The sequence below is a fragment of the Hyaena hyaena genome, unplaced genomic scaffold (genome assembly GCF_003009895.1).
Source record: "Hyaena hyaena isolate Hyena2069 unplaced genomic scaffold, ASM300989v1 scaffold_399, whole genome shotgun sequence".
NCBI classification, from domain to species: domain Eukaryota; kingdom Metazoa; phylum Chordata; class Mammalia; order Carnivora; family Hyaenidae; genus Hyaena; species Hyaena hyaena.
The window spans coordinates 558,269-575,925 of NW_024081033.1; the positions used below are offsets into that span (position 1 = coordinate 558,269).

The window sequence follows — 17,657 nt, forward strand, 5'->3', positions numbered from 1 at the left end:
GTTTCAGTCACAGGGACTGTCACTGTGAAGACCTCAGAGGGCTGCCTGATGGGCCTCCCCTGGCCTGGCACCTGGCGATTTGTTGATTGGTTTGGTCTCATGGGTACATATATGTGTCAAAATTTCTCAAACGGAACATGTTAAGTATGCAAAGTTTATTCTGTATAAATTATACCTCTATAAAGGGATAGATTATTTTAAACTAGAGGTGGAAATGAGATTTAAAAATGGAGGCCTTCTAGTTCTGTGGATTAACTTTTGACCGAATCTTCTTTGGAAAGTATAGCCCCTGAAATGAATATGAATAGAACATATTCTAGCTTGATGAACTATAAATAAGAACTATAATAGGAATGGCCATATTACAGTAACTGTGAACTGTGAATCTAAAACAGAAGTCAGGAATAATCAATCATTAAAAAGAGAAAAGAAAAAAGAGAAGAGAAAGGAAGAGAAGAGAAGAGAAGAGAAGAGAAGAGAAGAGAAGAGAAGAGAAGAGAAGAGAAGAGAAGAGAAGAAAAAAGAAAATGGCTATCCGCAGCTAGTGGTAGTGTAAATGGTAATGAACAGGGGGTTATAAATCTGTACAACATTTTGGAGACCAATTTGGAAGAAGTCTCAAAATGTGTCCAACTTTTATCTTGACATTACCATTTTTATGAATATTTCTTTTCAAATATGAAGGATGAGAGCAAAATATTTAGTATATCCACATAAGAGTGCAGTATATAGTATAAATAATTTTAGTTACCTTAACTATCTAAAAGTAGATCCAATAATAGAAAATATAGAGAGTCATATGACTTGACACATGAAATTGATGATATAATTATCTTGGGAAAAGTTAATACCAAGTAGGGGTAGAAACAGCTACTGAAGCATATGATTAACTTGTGCTAAAACGTTTCTAAATTTGTATTTGCATACATAGAATAGGGAAGGGTATACATCATTAATTGTGATTTAATTGTGGTGACTTAATAGTGGTGATTATGGGGCGCCTGGGTGGCTTAGTCGGTTAAGCGTCCGACTTCAGCTCAGGTCATGATCTCGCGGTTCGTGGGTTCGAGCCCCGCGTCAGGCTCTGTGCTGACTGCCAGCTCAGAGCCTGGAGCCTGTTTCAGTCTGTGACTCCCTCTCTCTCTGACCCTCCCCTGCTCACGCTGTCTCTCTTTCTCTCTCTCCTAGAAATAAATAAAATTAAAAAAAAAATTTTTTAAAAATAGTGGTGATTATGGGTGACTTCAGCTTTCTTTGGTACTTCTCAACAGTTTCCGAATTGCTACCATAATACAAATTATTTTAAGTCAAAAAAATACCACAGGGAGGTCCGTTTGTAAGCTCGACATGCTGGAGCCACAAGTGAGCATGTGTGACTAACTAGCAGGACACTGCTCCTGACAGATGCTTCCTGTGAAGGCCCCTGCAGGGAGGACTACACAGCACATTCAGAGCTCTGCCTCCTAGCTCAGACCTGAAGGTGTCAGCAAGAAGATGTGAAGTTGTCTTGACGAGGGGCTGTGTGAGATGGTAGATATGCAGGGCGGTCTGGGCACAGCTTTGAGGTCACTGAAGGATGGGAAAGTGTATGGAGGGCTGGTGTGGGAACCCTTGACATGCTCCTCAAGACACCCACAAACAATGAGTACAGACTTTGAGAGGTGCGGACAATCCTCTGATAAGTAGATGGGGCAGAGTCAGGGAGAAAGAGGAGCTCCCCTCTGGAACAAGCATCGCCATCTCAGCCCCGAACGTCACACACCTGACACCTGAGTTTTCTCAGTGACTGTGGGATATTCGCTAAGAACATTCACACACTTCCCAGGTGCACACACTTTATTGTGGCATTCAGACCACTGTACCGATTCGGTCACAAGGAATCTGTGTTAAAGCAAGGTGGGCACGAGGGAAGGAAGTGAGCGCACAGGAACCGCCCCTCCTTATGGAGAAGAGAAGCGGCCGCAGAACAAGATGCTATTGGTGTTGGGGTGCGTGATGAAGAAGAGGAAAGGGTGATCTGCACAAAATCTTGGTTCCATTCTGCAGCACCGGGCATTCCTGACCACGGCGGTGGCCGCGGCCGCCTCTGTGCCCTCCTCATTGACCTCTACAAAGCACTTGTGAGCGACCTTGGACACAGGCACGTTCTTCTTTGCTGACATTCCAGAAAAGTCTGCCTTGGCTTCCTCAAACGCATCAGTCATACCTAAACTTCGAAGAAAAGACTCCAAATCATAACTCTCCTCAAGCTTCAATCGGGGAAGGAAAACTTGAACTTTATCCTTCGTCATCTTTTCTGGATTTGTCCAAGCTCTGAACTTCTCGTAGGTAAGTGCGTCTTCCACCTAAAATAATGAGGGGTCAAATCTTCAAATGTAGAGACAACAGCCTGGTGCCCATGTCCCCACTCAGTACCCCTCCCCCAATGACATGAGTTCTGGTCCAAGACAATCGACAAACATTTTCCTCTTGTAAACACACCAAGATTTTCCCTCAAATTCTCATCTTTCTCCTGTTCTATGAATATAAGAGGAAAACAGCTAAAACACACTTGGAACAGGGGACGTGTGTTTTTTCTTAACTATTTGTACTAAACTTATTCCAAATATTTTTTCATTTAGAAAGCTCTCATAACTAATCGATTGTACTCATGCGATGCACACGACTGTGAATGAGAGAGATGGTTTGACAAAAAAAGAGACAGAGCTCGGCTCAGAACTCTGACGAGTGAAAGAGGGGAGATCGGGGATCATCTGAACAGGAAGGGACACATGGCTTCTGGGGAAGGGGAGAGCGGAAACAGAGAATTCAACAAGACTGGTGTTTCCGGCATTCTTGTTTGTCTTCTTGCCTGCCCTGGGGTTCGCTTCCAAACCTCTGAGCCTCATCACTCATTCTGTTTGTCCACAGTGAAAACAGAAACAGAGAAGGGGTTTCCACTGCACCTCCCCCCGCTTCGCTTTACCATTAGGAGCCCAGGTGAGTGCCCCTCTCCAGTGACGGCTGTTTGGACACTGGTTCTAATTCCCAGACTCCCCTAATTTTCTTCTTCAGCAGCCATGACCGATCTCATCTGTGACGTTCGCCAATAACTTTCTGCTTCCAGAGAAACCAGAGCATTCAGGCAGCCCCACCCACCACATCCTGTGTACTTGGGTGTGCCAGAGCTGGCTTGTATCTTTGGCAAGAGGCAACTGTTAAACCCTCGGTAGCCTAAATGCAGCCACAGAGTATTTACACCACAGGAATCAGCAAGAGTTGGAAAGGAAGCCTTTCCCCAACTCCAGAAAGCTAGACAACACGCTCACGACCGGTCCTGCATCTCCTTACAAATTTACATTCTCCCATCCTTGAATCTTGTTCCTTTTCTGTCATGGGAAGACATCCCTCTCCTCCCGTCTAAGGGACATTCTTCACCTGTACTTGACACTTGCTACTCAAAGTGTGGTCCATGACCAGCAGCATCTGCATCATTGGGAATCTTGTTAGAAATGCAAAATCTCAGGCCATACCCGCTGAGTGAAATTCTGCAGACTAACAAGATCCCGGGAGTTCCTATGCACATTAATGTTAGAGAAACACTGCCCAGATCTATCCCTCTATTTTCTAGTACTTTTGTTCAGTAATTATTGGGACCTCTGGGAACCTGGGTGGCTCAGTCGGTTGAGCATCTGACTCTTGGTTTCAGCTCAGGTCATGATCCCGGGGTTGTAGGACTGAACTCCACTTTGGGCTCTGCGCCAATCATGGAGCCTGCTTAAGATTCTCTCTCTTTCCCTCTGCACCCCCCGTCTCTCTAATAAAAAAAATAATTAAAAGATTAGTGAGACCTCAACCAGCCCCTCCCTCAGAATAGAGAGCAGTGTTCTTATATTTCTGGAACTCTCTCTGCTTCGCTTCACCAGAATGTGTCCTTACCAACAATTCCCCTCCTAGATACTCAACAGAAATGCAAACAAACACATGTTCACCCAAGACCTGAGATGACGTTCAGCCACTCCTCATGATAACCCTACACTGGAAATTCCTCAAATGCTATCTGATCGATGGACATAGAGACACAAGCGTGGCTGCCTGCGTAGACGCGGCTGCCTGTGTAGACGCTCAGGCTCACCGGCAAGGGCTTACCACGGCCAGATCGGTGTTGTCATCCGGCAGCAGAATGACCATGCTCATCTCCTCCCCTGCGTAGGGCAGCTCCAGGACCTGCACATGCATGTCCTCTATGTACCCCATTCTAAATTTAGCTTGCTTAAACATCATCTGCACTGTCTTCTTCTCCTAATGAAAACATGAAATTTAAATCAGATTACTGAAGAAGGAGCACAGTTTACTAATCTAAGGGAAATCTGATTTGCAGAACCCCTAGGTACATATAAGAGAATTAGGATTTCCGTGCATTATGCTGATAGATGTAAGATCTTCATTATTACATATTAGTATTGAATACAACATGCTATTGTCCCAGCAGATCACGTATTACCAGGTGAGAGAGAATAAAATTGACAAATACAGAGAGACATAAAACTCTACATTATTTTTGGAAGAAGCTGTGTTTTTCTCTTTTGAGAAGATGCATTAAAGTAACTCCAGTGACCTTATAATTAAGAATTATTTAGCCAAGTTAAGGGAAGAATTAACTAATAATCAAGTTTGGAGGTTATAGGATGTGGTTAGAAAAGATGTAGAAGCCACAGAGGGTTAAATTTTTATTCTGGAAAGTTGCTCACTTATATAATTGGCTTTACAGCTTTGGTTTTCTTGCAGAGGGGGACTAGACAAGATTTTCAGCATCCACCCTTTCTAAAGCTTGCATCAAATGTATTCTAGACCTTCAACCTGTGTGCAACATGCTATCACCAAGTTGATGAAAGTCAAATTTTAAGCTAATTGCTATTGAGGCCAGACATTATCAGACTCAAAAGTGAATCTGGACAAAAAAATTTTTAAGTTAGGCTTTAAGTCTAAAGATCTAACATCCAGCATGGTGGCTAGTTAATAATACTGTAAGGAGGGGCGCCTGGGTGGCTCAGTCAGCTAAGCATCTGACTTCGGCTCAGGTCATGATCTCACGGTTTGAGGGTTCGAGGCCTGCATCGGCTCTGTGCCGACAGCTAGCTCGGGGCCTGGAGCCTGCTTCAGATTCTGTGTCTCCCTCTCTCTCTCTGACCCTCCCCTACTCACACTGTCTCTCTCTCACTCAGAAATAAATAAAAAAATTTTTTTATATACTGTAGGGAATACTGGAGATCTGCTCAGAGAGTAGATTTCAGGTGCTCTCATCACAAAAATACTCTGGTAACCACGTGATGAAAATGTATGTTAATTAGCTTGACGGTGGCAGCTGTTTCACTATGATACATGCATCAAAATCACCTCACATGCCATAAACATATCCAATTTTTCTTTCTAAAAAGATCCAAACACAAAGTTATCCCAAACACTGCTAACACTGTTTTTCCCTTGTGTTCGGAATTGTGTGGCTCTGAAATACAAGGCAATAAATAAGCATAGTTCTCACTGACGTTGCAAGAAGGTGTCTGTGTAAATACAAACGGTGATGGTACAATACAAACGTAATTCCAAAGGTCAGAAGAGAGTTTCGTTGGATCCGAATTAATATGACCGAAGACAGAAGAATCAGTTTGACAAAGGATACAAACACAAAACTGTCAATATGAAAATGATTTCAGCTTTTCTCTTTCCCTCTCCGATAAAATATACATGGAGGGCATGAAATTCGTTCAGAAATAGAGTATGAAATAAATTATTTTCTCCACTCAATCACAATCCTTCCTGGCGTATTATTTTAAGAAAGTCGAAGTACGCCTGAAAAAAATATGTCTCTACCTGATTGGTTTTAAAGGGCATTCCCCGTGTGAACTTTCTGTCAAATTGCTCATTCCACTTCCCTTTGAAATAGATGGCATTCACGAGAACCAACTTCGTCAGTGGATCAACTGTCCCAGGACCCAGTATCTCTGTAATCTTACCTGCAAAGAATACAAGAGAACTCAATTGCTATTTGGGTGGAGGAGGGAGGGGAATTCTTTTTCAACAGTCCTCCTGACATATGAAGCCTGGCTTGGTTGATGGCCAGGCTGGAGTCTGTCTTCCTGGCACCTGAGGAATGGGGCGATGCGTTGGGTATTGCTCATCCTTAAACAACAATCTTGAAACAGGAAGGTCAACTATCATTTTACCCTCACTTTATAGATAGAGAAATTGAGGTCAGAGCATTTGCTTGTCTGTGCCAAGGACACATAGGTGGCAAATGGCTGAGTTGAGGCGATAATAACCCAAGAGTCTCGAGTCTAACGGTAAGCTTCCCAACCATGGCGCCATAATTTTTCAACCATGGCGCCACTAGCGTGTAAAGCCAGATAATTCTTTGTCGTGGGGAGTGTCCCGTGGGTTGTAGGATGTTGAGCCAGACAGCATTTTCCCAGCTGTGACAACCAAAATGACTTCAGCCCTTGGCAGATGTTACCCAGGGGCTGATTCTAGTTGAGATTCATGGCTCTATGCCAACTTTCAAATCTCATCAAGGTGGGGAGAAGCTTCCACGGGATGAAGGAACACAGACCTGTAAATGGGTGAAAGCAGTCTTCCTGAAGGCAGGAATGTATAGAGTAAAGGAATTAATTGGTGCAATAAAGGGGCCCAAACTGAGTTATCCAATAAAACTGGGACAAAGTGACCCCCAATGTCCCCTCTAGGTCTGGTATTTTGGAGAAATATACTGATGGTCATTCTGACGATGAGGAGGTGAGTGGTGCAGGGAGAGTAGTATTTGGAGAACCTTCTCACTTCCCCTCATGACCTATTAGTACAGATCAACTGGAGAGCAAAAGACCACTGCACAGGAAAACGTAAAAGGCTCCGGCCTTCCTAAGGTCATTATTTTATTGGCTTTCAGTGTAATCACTGCTGCTGCCTGACATGCACTGGGCACACCATAAAGACTGAGGGACGTACCCACATGTGCTGGGTAAGGAAATAAGTGGTTTAACTTCCCCCCCCACGCACGCTTCTGGAAGTCTCTAAGTTGCGCTAGGTACTTGGAGTGCTTAACAGCATGCCCTTTTCCGCTGTACTCCCATCAAGCACTGGCAAAAACACTGCTGATACGACAGACTGTGGTCTGGACAGCGGACGCTGCACCTCCAGAGTCTGCAGCAAAGTCAGAGAAGGTGGTGCTCTGAAAGCTACTCGGCCACGGCCACAACAGCGAGGAAGGGGAGGCCTGCAGACAAAACCAGCCCTGCTCGCCGCCGCAGCCCTGCTCACTGCCTCAGGGAGATGGCGGGAAACGTTGCCCTATCTCAGCTGCCACCTCAACTGAATGTCACTCTGCCCTCAGGGCCAGGCAAGGGTCTCCCTCTCCCAAGACAGAAGATTAACAGGGCCCCAAAAAGGAAGCATTTTTCCAGAATTTTCCAGCACAGTCCAGAGGGGAGAGGGTCTGAGATCCTTACACTAGGTTTACGTATTTTTTAGCAATCCCCACTTCGTGATCTCATAAAGCCAAGGAAAAGAACAGAATTGCATTGCTGGCCTGAAAATCGGGCAAAGACACATACACAAGAAGGGCACTGGGTCCAGGGTCCCGGGGTGGGGGAGGGGGACACCACGGAGGCCACACCCCCACCACTCTCGGCTCTCTTTCCTGCAAAACACCAAGAGTACTGCAGCGAAAATCTCTCACCTTCGGTCTTTTCTGTCACCCAGTCATTTATGCGCCTCCTGCATTCTTCCGTGTCCTTCGCGAAGGACACCTCCTCCAGCTCCGCCCCGTAGAACTTCCAGCAGGACTCTCTAAAGGCCTGCAGACACAGGGCACCGCGTTCACCCGGGTCAGCGACGTGCCCGCGGGCGTGGACACACCGTGCTCTGAACACATTTCCAGCATAAGTTCCTGCTCGGGCCACCCTGCATTTTAAGACTGGTTCACGCAGCTGGCACGAATGGTGGGCCGCCCACTCGGGGCCTCGCCGCGTGCCAGCGGGCGGACGCCGGGCCTGGGGTGGCTCACAGTCGGCTGGGAGGAACCACATCCACACACAGGCAGTAACTGTGCTTCGAGGACGCGGACGCCGGCAGCCACGCACACAACCGCGTGAACGTCCGTCAGACGCTTCCCCTCCACCCTGACTTCCTGCTTGATTATCTGTCTGTCTGCCAGGTACTCTAACTTTCTTTTGTTCATTTTTGCATCACCAGCACCAACCATAATGTCTGAGGTTTGTGAATGACTGGGAGGCTCCGCAGTGGAACCAGATCATCCTGAAATCGCTGTGTCCTCCCGGAGTGCGATGTGACAGGTCTAGATGACCGTGGGGCTGTGGGGGTGGGGAGGTGGGGATTAGGGAGAACAGTGGCAAAGGATGAGCCTTGAAATGTAAGGTAAGACCAAGTCAGGAAGGGCCTGCACTCAACACATGAAATCCCAAAGATAACTCACCTCACCAAAACTTGGGTTTCAGATATAATGTGCCTGGCAATTGGCTCCCATGCTCCGCCCATCTCCTGCTCTCAAATATTTTAGCTTCTACAGAAGAAAGAAAATGTAGAGAGAAAGAGGAGCCAAGCAACTGAGAAAAGGGGAAGGTGGCTCCCTGTGTCCCCAATATTCCCCAGTTACAATATTCAAAGATTAGGCCAACATTCAACAATGAACATCAACCAGGAGGTTCCTTGGATCGTCAGTGCTTGTTGTAGAAGATCCAGAATTTTCTCCAATGATACTGAGGCCCAGAGCAAGCAACCACCATGGAGTAGCACCCAACAGCAGCCAGGACAGGGAGGTATTTGAGTCTCACAGAAGAATCCTTGGAACTCCCAGCCAGTACAATGGCGGGTTTGCCTAGATCGCTTCATTAATCTGACGTAGCCTCAATCTGCATGGTGTGTAGCATAGTTTTTTGGCCCTCACTTACTTACACTTCTGATAGCCTATTAGGAACTAACTACACAGATTTAAAAACCTGTTTCATGAACCAATTTGCATTTGAGAAAGATTATTCCATCAGGAATGTGGAAGAACCTGGCAGGACTTGGAGAGTTCCATTAGGGAAGAATTAAATAATGGTGTAGAAGATACAGTGAGAGTCTACACCCAGGCAGCGGTGGTGGAGATTCAGAAAAGGGGACAAATTTAAGAGGCCTTGAGAGACCAGCTCTGCAGGGACAGCCCAAAAACCAGAGCTGAGACTCGGGATAGCTATGTATGCACACAAGACTGTGTGGTCGCTGAGGAGAGGGGTCAACGGGGAGAAGCAGGTCTGGATGCAGGAGACCGGACATATTGAGATTGACATCTGGAAGGAATCTATCAAAAATAACTTTGAAAAGGACATAATTCAGAGGCAAACATAAAATTCAAAATTACTATTACAGAAGTACAGTGCTAAGCACATTTATAAGGGAAGAGAATTATACTTTATCTCTGTTCTTTCGTAGTTTCTATTTCATCTTCAATTTCCTTGACAACGATGCGGGAGGACAACTTACGGGAAAGAAGTCACACGTCTTCTCTCCGAAGAGTCTGTTGGCAGTTCTGAGCAGGTACTGAGTGCCAGATCTGTTCACCTCCGTGAGAAGTGCCTGGAAACCTTGGTGAATATCTCCAATTCTGTTCAAACAAAGGGCCTGGTAATAGGAAACAAGGACACAGGCTCGTAACGTTGCCGTCATCTTGGTCCCCCAAAGAGCTACGTCCACACAAACCCCTGCGCTGAAAATCACAAAGGACCCCATCTTGAACGGAGTTTGGTTTCAGCCTCACACAGCCCTTTTCCACCTGGGCACTACTGACTTTTGGGGCCAGGTGCTTTGTTGCTGTTCTGTGTTAAGATATTTTGCATCATTTCTGCCTCTACCCACTAGGTGTCAGTAGCACCTCTCGATTACAACAACCAAGCTTCACAGACACTGGGGAATCCCATGGAAGCAAAATTGCCCCCAAGTGGGAAACCCGCCCTGGCTGACTTCCCCACTTAGAAACATGGATGCAATGGGGGCCTGGGTGGCTCAGTCGCTTAAGCGTCTGACTTCGGCTCAGGTCATGATCTCACGGTTCGTGAGTTCGAGCCCCACATAGGGCTCTGTGTTGACAGCTCAAGCCTGGAGTCTGCTTCAGATTCTGTCTCCCTCTCTTTCTGCCCCTCCCCTGCTCACACCCTGTCTCTCTCTCTCTCTCTCTTTCTCCAAAATAAATAAACATTAAATAAAAATAATTTTTAATAAAAAATAAAGAAGAAAGACAGGTGTGATAACTCAGGAGGGAGACAGAACACAACAAGTAGGTAGCTGGAATGAATCCAGCACAACCCACAGAATACAAGAGTGAACAGAAATCAACAGAAAATATTTCATCATCAATTTCACATAAGTTCTCCAGCCAGATGGTGACTTCCAAGTCAAGTCAGAGTAGAAATTAAGGTTGTTCCTCTCTCTCCCAAGGGCCCCAGTCCAAAGCCTCCCTCCTCCAGCGAGCACCTCCAGAGGGCTATTAATGGGAAAGTGGTGTGTATTGGCAATGTTCTGGGCCACTCCCAAGGTTGTCGAAGAAACTTAAGATACAAAGAGGTCAAGACTATTTCCCTCAAGTGTTCGGCACTACTTCGTTTGTAGCTCAGATCCCACAGCACCCAGTTCCCATCAGTCACATCCCATATTCCCTCTAAATAATCCCAGAGATGGAAGTCCACACTGGTGTTACTTTCGTCTTGCACTTGTGCACAATCACACACTAGAAAGAACCCATTTTACAGAAAGTTCATTCACACGGCTGCAATTCAGTCTAATATAAACCATTAGCCAAAATTTAAAATATAACAAAGTTGAAACGCTTGGACTTCTTGTGGGTCAGAATTATAACTCACCTTACGCATCAAAGTTATGATTTGCTGTAACATACTGATGCCTTTATCCAACGAAAAGGACACAAGGACTTGATTTCTCCTCTAAATGCTAAGGGTATGATAAATGCTAATGGATCTTAAATAATTCTCATTTCTGCCCACGTCTGCTCTGTTTCCCTCACTACGGTGCCCCTCACCACCCAGCGGCCACGCTGGCTTTCCTCAGCTGCTGTGAGGTAGGAAGAAACCATCTCTGTGAAAGCATCAAAGGAAGCAAAGAAGCAACCCGCCGCTCTTCCTCTGCGATAGGCAGGCATACCTGGGACATCTGGGTGGCAGTGTCTCCTTCGGCCCCCATGAAGACCATGGCCAGGGCAGACGAGATGCTCAGAGGGGAGCAGAACACGTTTCGTGAGCTGTCCTCTTTACCCAACATTTTTAATAAGTTGATGGCAAAACTGCCGTTTGCTTCATAGAGATTATCCATCAGGGAAGGTCTGCACCAAAAGCACAACACAGAGGCACATCAACCACGCCCACTGCCATGTCATCTGGTCACGAGCACCCCTATCAGTGGCCACTGGGTGTGGTCAGCGGCATAGCTGCGCCCCCACAGCCATCCACGCCGAATGCCCCAGGCCTCTGTTACCTTCTGTGGCATTAGGGACCTTGCAGATGTGATGGATGAATGAAGGATCATGAGATGGGGAGATTGCCTGCATTATCCGGGGGGGCTGGGTGTAACTACGGGCTCCTTATAAGAGGAAGGCAGGAGGTCAGAGTCAGAGAAGATGAGGCTGCAGAAGTGAAGGTCAGAAGGACCCGAGGCCACAGAGCATGGAACGCAGGCAGCCCGCAGGAGCTGCCAAAGGCCAGGAAACGGATTCTGCCCTAGAGCCTCCAGGAAAACACGAAGCTCTGCGGACCTATTTTGAAGTAATTTTTTATGTTTGTTCATTTGTTTAGAGAGTGAGAGCCCGAGCCAGGAGGGGCACAGAGAGGGAGAGAGAATCCCAAGCAGGCTCCACGCTGTCAGCACAGAGCCCAACATGGGGCTCGATCTCACCAACTCGTGAGATGTTGACCTGAGCTGAAATCAAGAGTAGGGTGCTTCACCAACTGAGCCACCCAGGCTACGCCGGTTTATTCACAAAGTAGCCAATCGCAGGGCTGAAGGACGATGGCACCATCAGCCACAGGACCACTGCAGAGGCTCAGCATCCCTCCGAGACCCTCCCTTCGTGTCACAATGGCCAGCACGTCTCAGTGCCAGGTTCTCTTGTTTTACAGGAATCTCTTAATCCCACAACAATACATGAGGCCACTACAGTTGACCCACCTTACAGACAGGGAGCCTGGGTGAAGCCTATGAGCCGCTTCCAGATCCCCCAGTCCTTGAGGAATCAGGGTCGGAACCTGAGGTCTCATCCCGGAGCCTGAGTTCTTCATCATTACACAGACCCCGTAGTGCTGCAAGTTCTCCCTCAGTTTGGTCTCTCTAGCATAATCTATACACAGTGGTCTGTTGTAAATAAGTCCTTGTAGGCGCCTGGGTGGCTCAGTCGGCTGAGCATCTGACTCTGGATTTTGGCTCAGGTCGTGATCTCACGGTTTGTGAGTTCAAGCCCCACACCAGGCTTCCTGCTGACAGCACGGAGTCCTGCTTGGGATTCTCTCCCTCTCTCTCAGCCTCTCCCTCTCTCCATCAAAATAAATTTTAAAAAATAAAAATAAATAATTTTTGTAAATAAATAACATTTCTCTCACCATGTCGTGTGAAATCAACTGGATGGATTTCAACAAATTTTAAGGGTGGGTTTAGGAAAGTCTGACCTAAAATGCGAGCTACTGGGAAGACAAAAAATTCACTTTGAATCAGGAGGACTCCAAAAAGATACACTGTTTTCCATGGAGTGTATCTGGTGTGAAATTAAAGGGGGGGGGGGGGTAGCCAGCAATGGAGCCCATAAGCAGGGAAGCAAAAAAGTCTCAAGTCCTATCAGGTGGACACTGAGTCAGAGGCACCAATTCTGAGTCCAACCTGACCTTCACCCCAGCTTACTCCTTCCTGCCTTGCTGACCTCCCTTTCCTTAGAAAATTTACTTGAGACAATGCATCACTGTAAATTGTTTCTCTGCTCTGTTGAGATAAAAATACAGTAAACCCTTGGATGGTGAGTAACTTGTTCTGGGAATGTTCGGCAAGACAAGCAAACATTTCTAATCAAATTTAATTTGATAAACAAGCGAGGTCTTGCAATAGCAGTGGTACGTGATACGGAATGTCACATGGTCACACTGAGCCAATGGTTCTTCTCTCTCACTCTGTCTCTGAGGGACTGTGGGTGATCGTCCCCATGCTCAGGCCACGGCATCTGGCAGAAATCAGTGATTTTTCGGAATGTTGGAAGGTGCCCGCACCTGGCACTACTGTATTTTTGGTCACTTCGAAGCACCTACGGACAGTCCTTTGCTTTTCCATACAAGAGTGAACTTAGGAAGGCTTTGCTTCCTTCCAGGCCAGGCTGCTGCCTGCAGATCTAGAGCCTTTCCTCTGCTGCCTTATTGCCAGTGACATCAAATACAGCCTATGACAAAAGTTAAATCATACTATACTACTGTAGGCAACATCCGTTAGTGATAGTGAAAGTCGTCCTACACAATAACCCTCCCTCTCACCTTCCTCACACCAGCCACAAAGGTCTTCAAAGGTATGTGCAGGTTAATTTGTTTATTTTTCTTTCTGTTTTCTTTATGATGTTATATTATAGAACAGTATTATAATCATTTTTATATGAATATTTTTGAGTTGTGGAACGGATCATCTGAGTTTCCATGATTTCTTCCGGGGAAATTCACTTTGATATACAAATACTTTGGCTTACATGCAGGTTTCCAGAATGAATTATGATCACAAACCAAGGTTTTACTGTATTTTGAAAAGCCTCTTTCCTGTTTTAAACCCAAGCCAGTCAGGTTTTCTCAACTGCTAGAAGCCATTCCTTTGAAAATGAAATTATCTGGGCACCTGGGTGGCTCAGTCGGGTAAGCGTCTGACTTCAGCTCAGGTCATGATCTCACAGTTCGTGTGCTTGAGCCCCGTGTCGGGGTCTGTGCAGACAGCTAGCTCAGAGCCTGGGAGCCTCTCTCTCTGACCCTTCCCTGTTCACACTCTCTCTCTCGGAAATAAATTTAAAAAAAATTTAAAAAATGTTTTTAATAAATAAATAAATAAATTTTTAAAAATGGAATTATCGGGGGCACCTGACTTCAGTTCAGGTCATGATCTCACAGTCTGTGAGTTCGAGTCTCAGGTCGGGCTCTGTGCTGACAGCTCAGAACCTGGAACCTGCTTTGGATTCTGTGTCTCCCTCCTTGTCTGCCCCTCCCCTGCTCATGCTCTGTCTCTGTCTCTCTCAAAAAAATAAATATTTTAAAAATGGAATTATCAGAGCGCCTGGGTAGCTCAGTTGGTTAGGCATCCAACTTTTGATTTTAGCTCAGGTCATGACCTCCCAATTCATGAGATCGAGCCCCACATCAGGCTCTGCACTGGCAGCTCAGAGCCTGCTTAGGATTTTCTCTCTCTCGCTCCCTCACTTTCTGAGCCTCCCTTGCTCACTCTCTTTCTCAAAATAAATAAACTTTTAAAAATGGATTTATCAAGGACGCCAGCTCCCCTACCTCCCAGTCTCTGTGGGACTGCAGCAGACCCCTTGCTCCAAGAAGTGAAAAGTTATTGCAGCTTGTCAATTACAATTTCAGCAAATTATTATAAGTCCCGCATGAGCTGTTTATTTCTATTCTGCCTATGATGTTATCCTTTGTTTTTATTTGTATATACATTTTTAGCTCAACAATCTTAAAGGGGCACAAGAAAACTCGGTTCCTGTTTGGAAAATGAAAAAAGAAGCAATACCAAAAGCACTGGAATCTCCACCTAGAGATAAAGATCATCGTGTATCTGTCCATTTTCATCAACCGAGGGATCGTCATTTGACCTTTCTTCTTCCAGTTCTGCAGAAGACTAGAAGCGCCTCCTACAGCAGCCTTGCAGCTGCATTTCGTTAGGTCTTGGCAGGAATGGGAGTGGGGGGGGGGGGAGGGCATCCTGGATCTCTCAGGGGCAGGAGAGGAGAGAGCAGATGGGTAGGCAGGGCAAGGATGGGGTCAACTGTTTCAACCAGAGCCTGTCCAGCGGTTCTTTCCAAGGTATTTTTTCAAAACAAGACATAGGACGTCTCTGATATGACAAATGTCATATGGGTGCAGTTAGGAAACTGCGGGTCTCACCGCTGAGCCTGGTGAAAGGCTGGGGAAGCCGCTCCCCCCCCCCCNCCCGCCGGCAGACCAGCCACCGCCAAACACCCAGGAAACAAGAGCCCCAGAGAGCAGAAGCGGGCACCGTCGGGCTGGGTGACAGGGAGCAGGAAGTCAGGGGTTACCGCCCAGGCTGGTTAAAAACAAGAGGAAAGTCCCCAGACGGAGTTGCTTAGGCCCAGCCCTGATCCAGAGATGTAACCTAATTACATGCCTGCTCTCCCAGAAGTGGGATCTTAAACCAGCCAGTCAGGACCCGCCTGACCAGCGACAATGAGGTCACCTACCTGACAGACCCCTGCCATTCCCTAGGGGAAAGGGACTTTTGTGATGTTTCCCTGTTCTATCGCAGGGATATAATTTCCTGTATCTTCCTGCTCCCTCTCCTTTCTGCTTATAAATCTTTGCTTTCCTACAGCAACTCAGAGCTCCTTTCCACCTGCTACATTGGATACTGCCCCATCCAAATCAATCTTGCTCAAATAAACTTTTTTTTTTAGAAAATGCTTATTTACTTATTTTGAGGGGTGGGGGGGGATCCCAAGCAGGTTCCATGCTCTCAGAGTAGAGCCAGACTGGGGCTTGAACACAGGACGTGAGATCACGACTTGAATCAAAATCAAGAGTGGAACATTCAACCATCTGAGCCAACCAGGCATCCCTAAACTTAACTTTTTAATACGTCTCAGTTTATCTTTTAACAGACTCGCAGCTAATTTATGTTTAGGGTGAGCCATGAACCACTGGAAGTTTGTGTGAGGAGCCGGAGGGAACGAGGAAGGCGATACATCCCGTTTGAGATGCAGGGAACACACCACCCCAGGACCCCTAACAAAGACAGCCAAGGGGCCTCTGTAAATACGGGCAGGTTTCTGAAGACGGGCAGACTTCCCACAGCCAGAGAGGAGAGCCATGGGCGATTGCCCTAGATTCCAGCTGAGTGGGAAGAAATCACCCAGCACATACAGAGAAGGCACAAGAGAAGAAACTCATCTGGTTTTTAAGAATTTCCAGCGTTTGTAGGTAGAAAAAGGAGTAGCCCAAGAAGACAGGGATGCCCTGGAGGGCCTGGGGGGTGACGGGGTGCGGCTGGGGGCCCAGGGAACAGACAATGGGAAGGCTGAAGGACGACAGAAAGGCAGCGCAGTGGGTGGGAGGCAAGGAGTGCGGGCAGCAGGTGGGGAGGAGCTGGGAAGCGGGGCGTCCGTTAAATTAATTACTGTGGCTGCAGAGGAGATGGAAACTGGCAAGGAAGCATTTTCTCAAGTTGAGAACAAGCAGCCAATGAAGAACAGATGAAGGATGTGCAAGGGGCGCCTGGGGTGGTGGCTCAGTCCGTTGATCTTCAGACTTCAGCTCAGGTCGCGATCTCTCCCGGGTCCCCGGGTTCTTGGCCCACGTTGGGCTCGGTGCTGACAGCTCAGACCCTGGAGCTGCTGGAATTATGTGCCCCCCCCCCGTCCCTCCGCCGCCTCTCAAAAATAAAGATTAAAAAAAAGGGAGGGAGGGAGGGAGGGAAGGAAGGAAGGAAGGGAGGAAGGAAGGAAGGAAGGAAGGAAGGAAGGAAGGAAGGAAGGAAGGAAGGAAGGAAGGAAGGAAGGAAGGAAGGAAGGAAGGAAGGAAAGGGAGGGAGGGAAATTGAAACACAGAAAACCAGAAAGACAATGGAAAAAAACCAGAAAACAAGAAGGAAGGCGGAAGCCCGGGAGGGAAGGCGGCAGAGAGGAGGAGGGAGGGGCCGCGGAGCCCGCAGGCGATCTCCCGGGAGGTGGCGCTGACCCAGTTCCTCCCCGGAGCTCGCCTGAGGCTCCCCGACATCCCAGGCCCGGCTGCGCGGGGCGCCCCACGCCCCCCCTGCACCCGCGGCGGCTCCACGCACGCGCGCAGGGCTGTCGGCCCCGCTTTCTCCCGCATCAGCGCCCCAGGCGCGGGTTACCGGCCTCGCCCTCCTGCGGGCAAGTCGCGGCCCGGCGGCGTCAGCCCCCCCCCCCCCCCCCCCGCGGCCGTCCGCTGCGATCCGCCGCGCCAGCGCCCGCCGCCCCTCCGCCGCCGCCGCCGCGCTCCAGCCCGGGGACTCCCGCCGGGGGAAGCGGGGCCCGGCGCGCCTCCCAGCCCGGTACCTGCGCCGTTCCTGCTCCCGCGGCGGCTGCTGCCCCAGCCGGCTGCGCGCTTCCCGGCCGCCCAGATCCAGGGCGAGGCTCCCGGCGGGTGACTCAGAGCCGGCCGGGGTTGCAGCCCCGCCGCCCCCGCGGTCCTGGTGCCCCCGCGCGGGTGCGCTCGGCCTCGCGGGGGCGCTGGGCCCGGACTTGGGACGGTGTTCGCCGAGCGCCTCCTCGTGTGTGTGTGTGTGTGTGTGTGTGCGTGCGTGCGTGTGTGCGTGTGTGTGTGCACTCGGCCTCGCGGGGGCGCTAGGCCCGGACTTGGGACGGTGTTCGCCGAGCGCCTCCTCGTGGGTGTGTGTGTGGGTGTGTG

The 17,657-nt window shown here is 48.2% G+C and overlaps 1 protein-coding gene across 1 annotated transcript; it reads right to left on the minus strand.

Moving 5' to 3' along the window:
• Window positions 1–1,818: 1,818 nt before the first annotated feature.
• Window positions 1,819–17,555, minus strand: LOC120245045 (serpin B8-like). Its single transcript, XM_039251905.1, has 7 exons — window positions 17,306–17,555; window positions 11,185–11,362; window positions 9,514–9,651; window positions 7,709–7,826; window positions 5,851–5,993; window positions 4,129–4,281; window positions 1,819–2,345 (listed from the first exon to the last, which is right to left on the minus strand). Exons 2-7 carry the CDS (start codon window positions 11,350–11,352, stop codon window positions 1,941–1,943), a joined length of 1,125 nt encoding a protein of 374 aa, XP_039107836.1. The 5' UTR covers window positions 11,353–11,362; window positions 17,306–17,555; the 3' UTR covers window positions 1,819–1,940.
• Window positions 17,556–17,657: the final 102 nt, after the last annotated feature.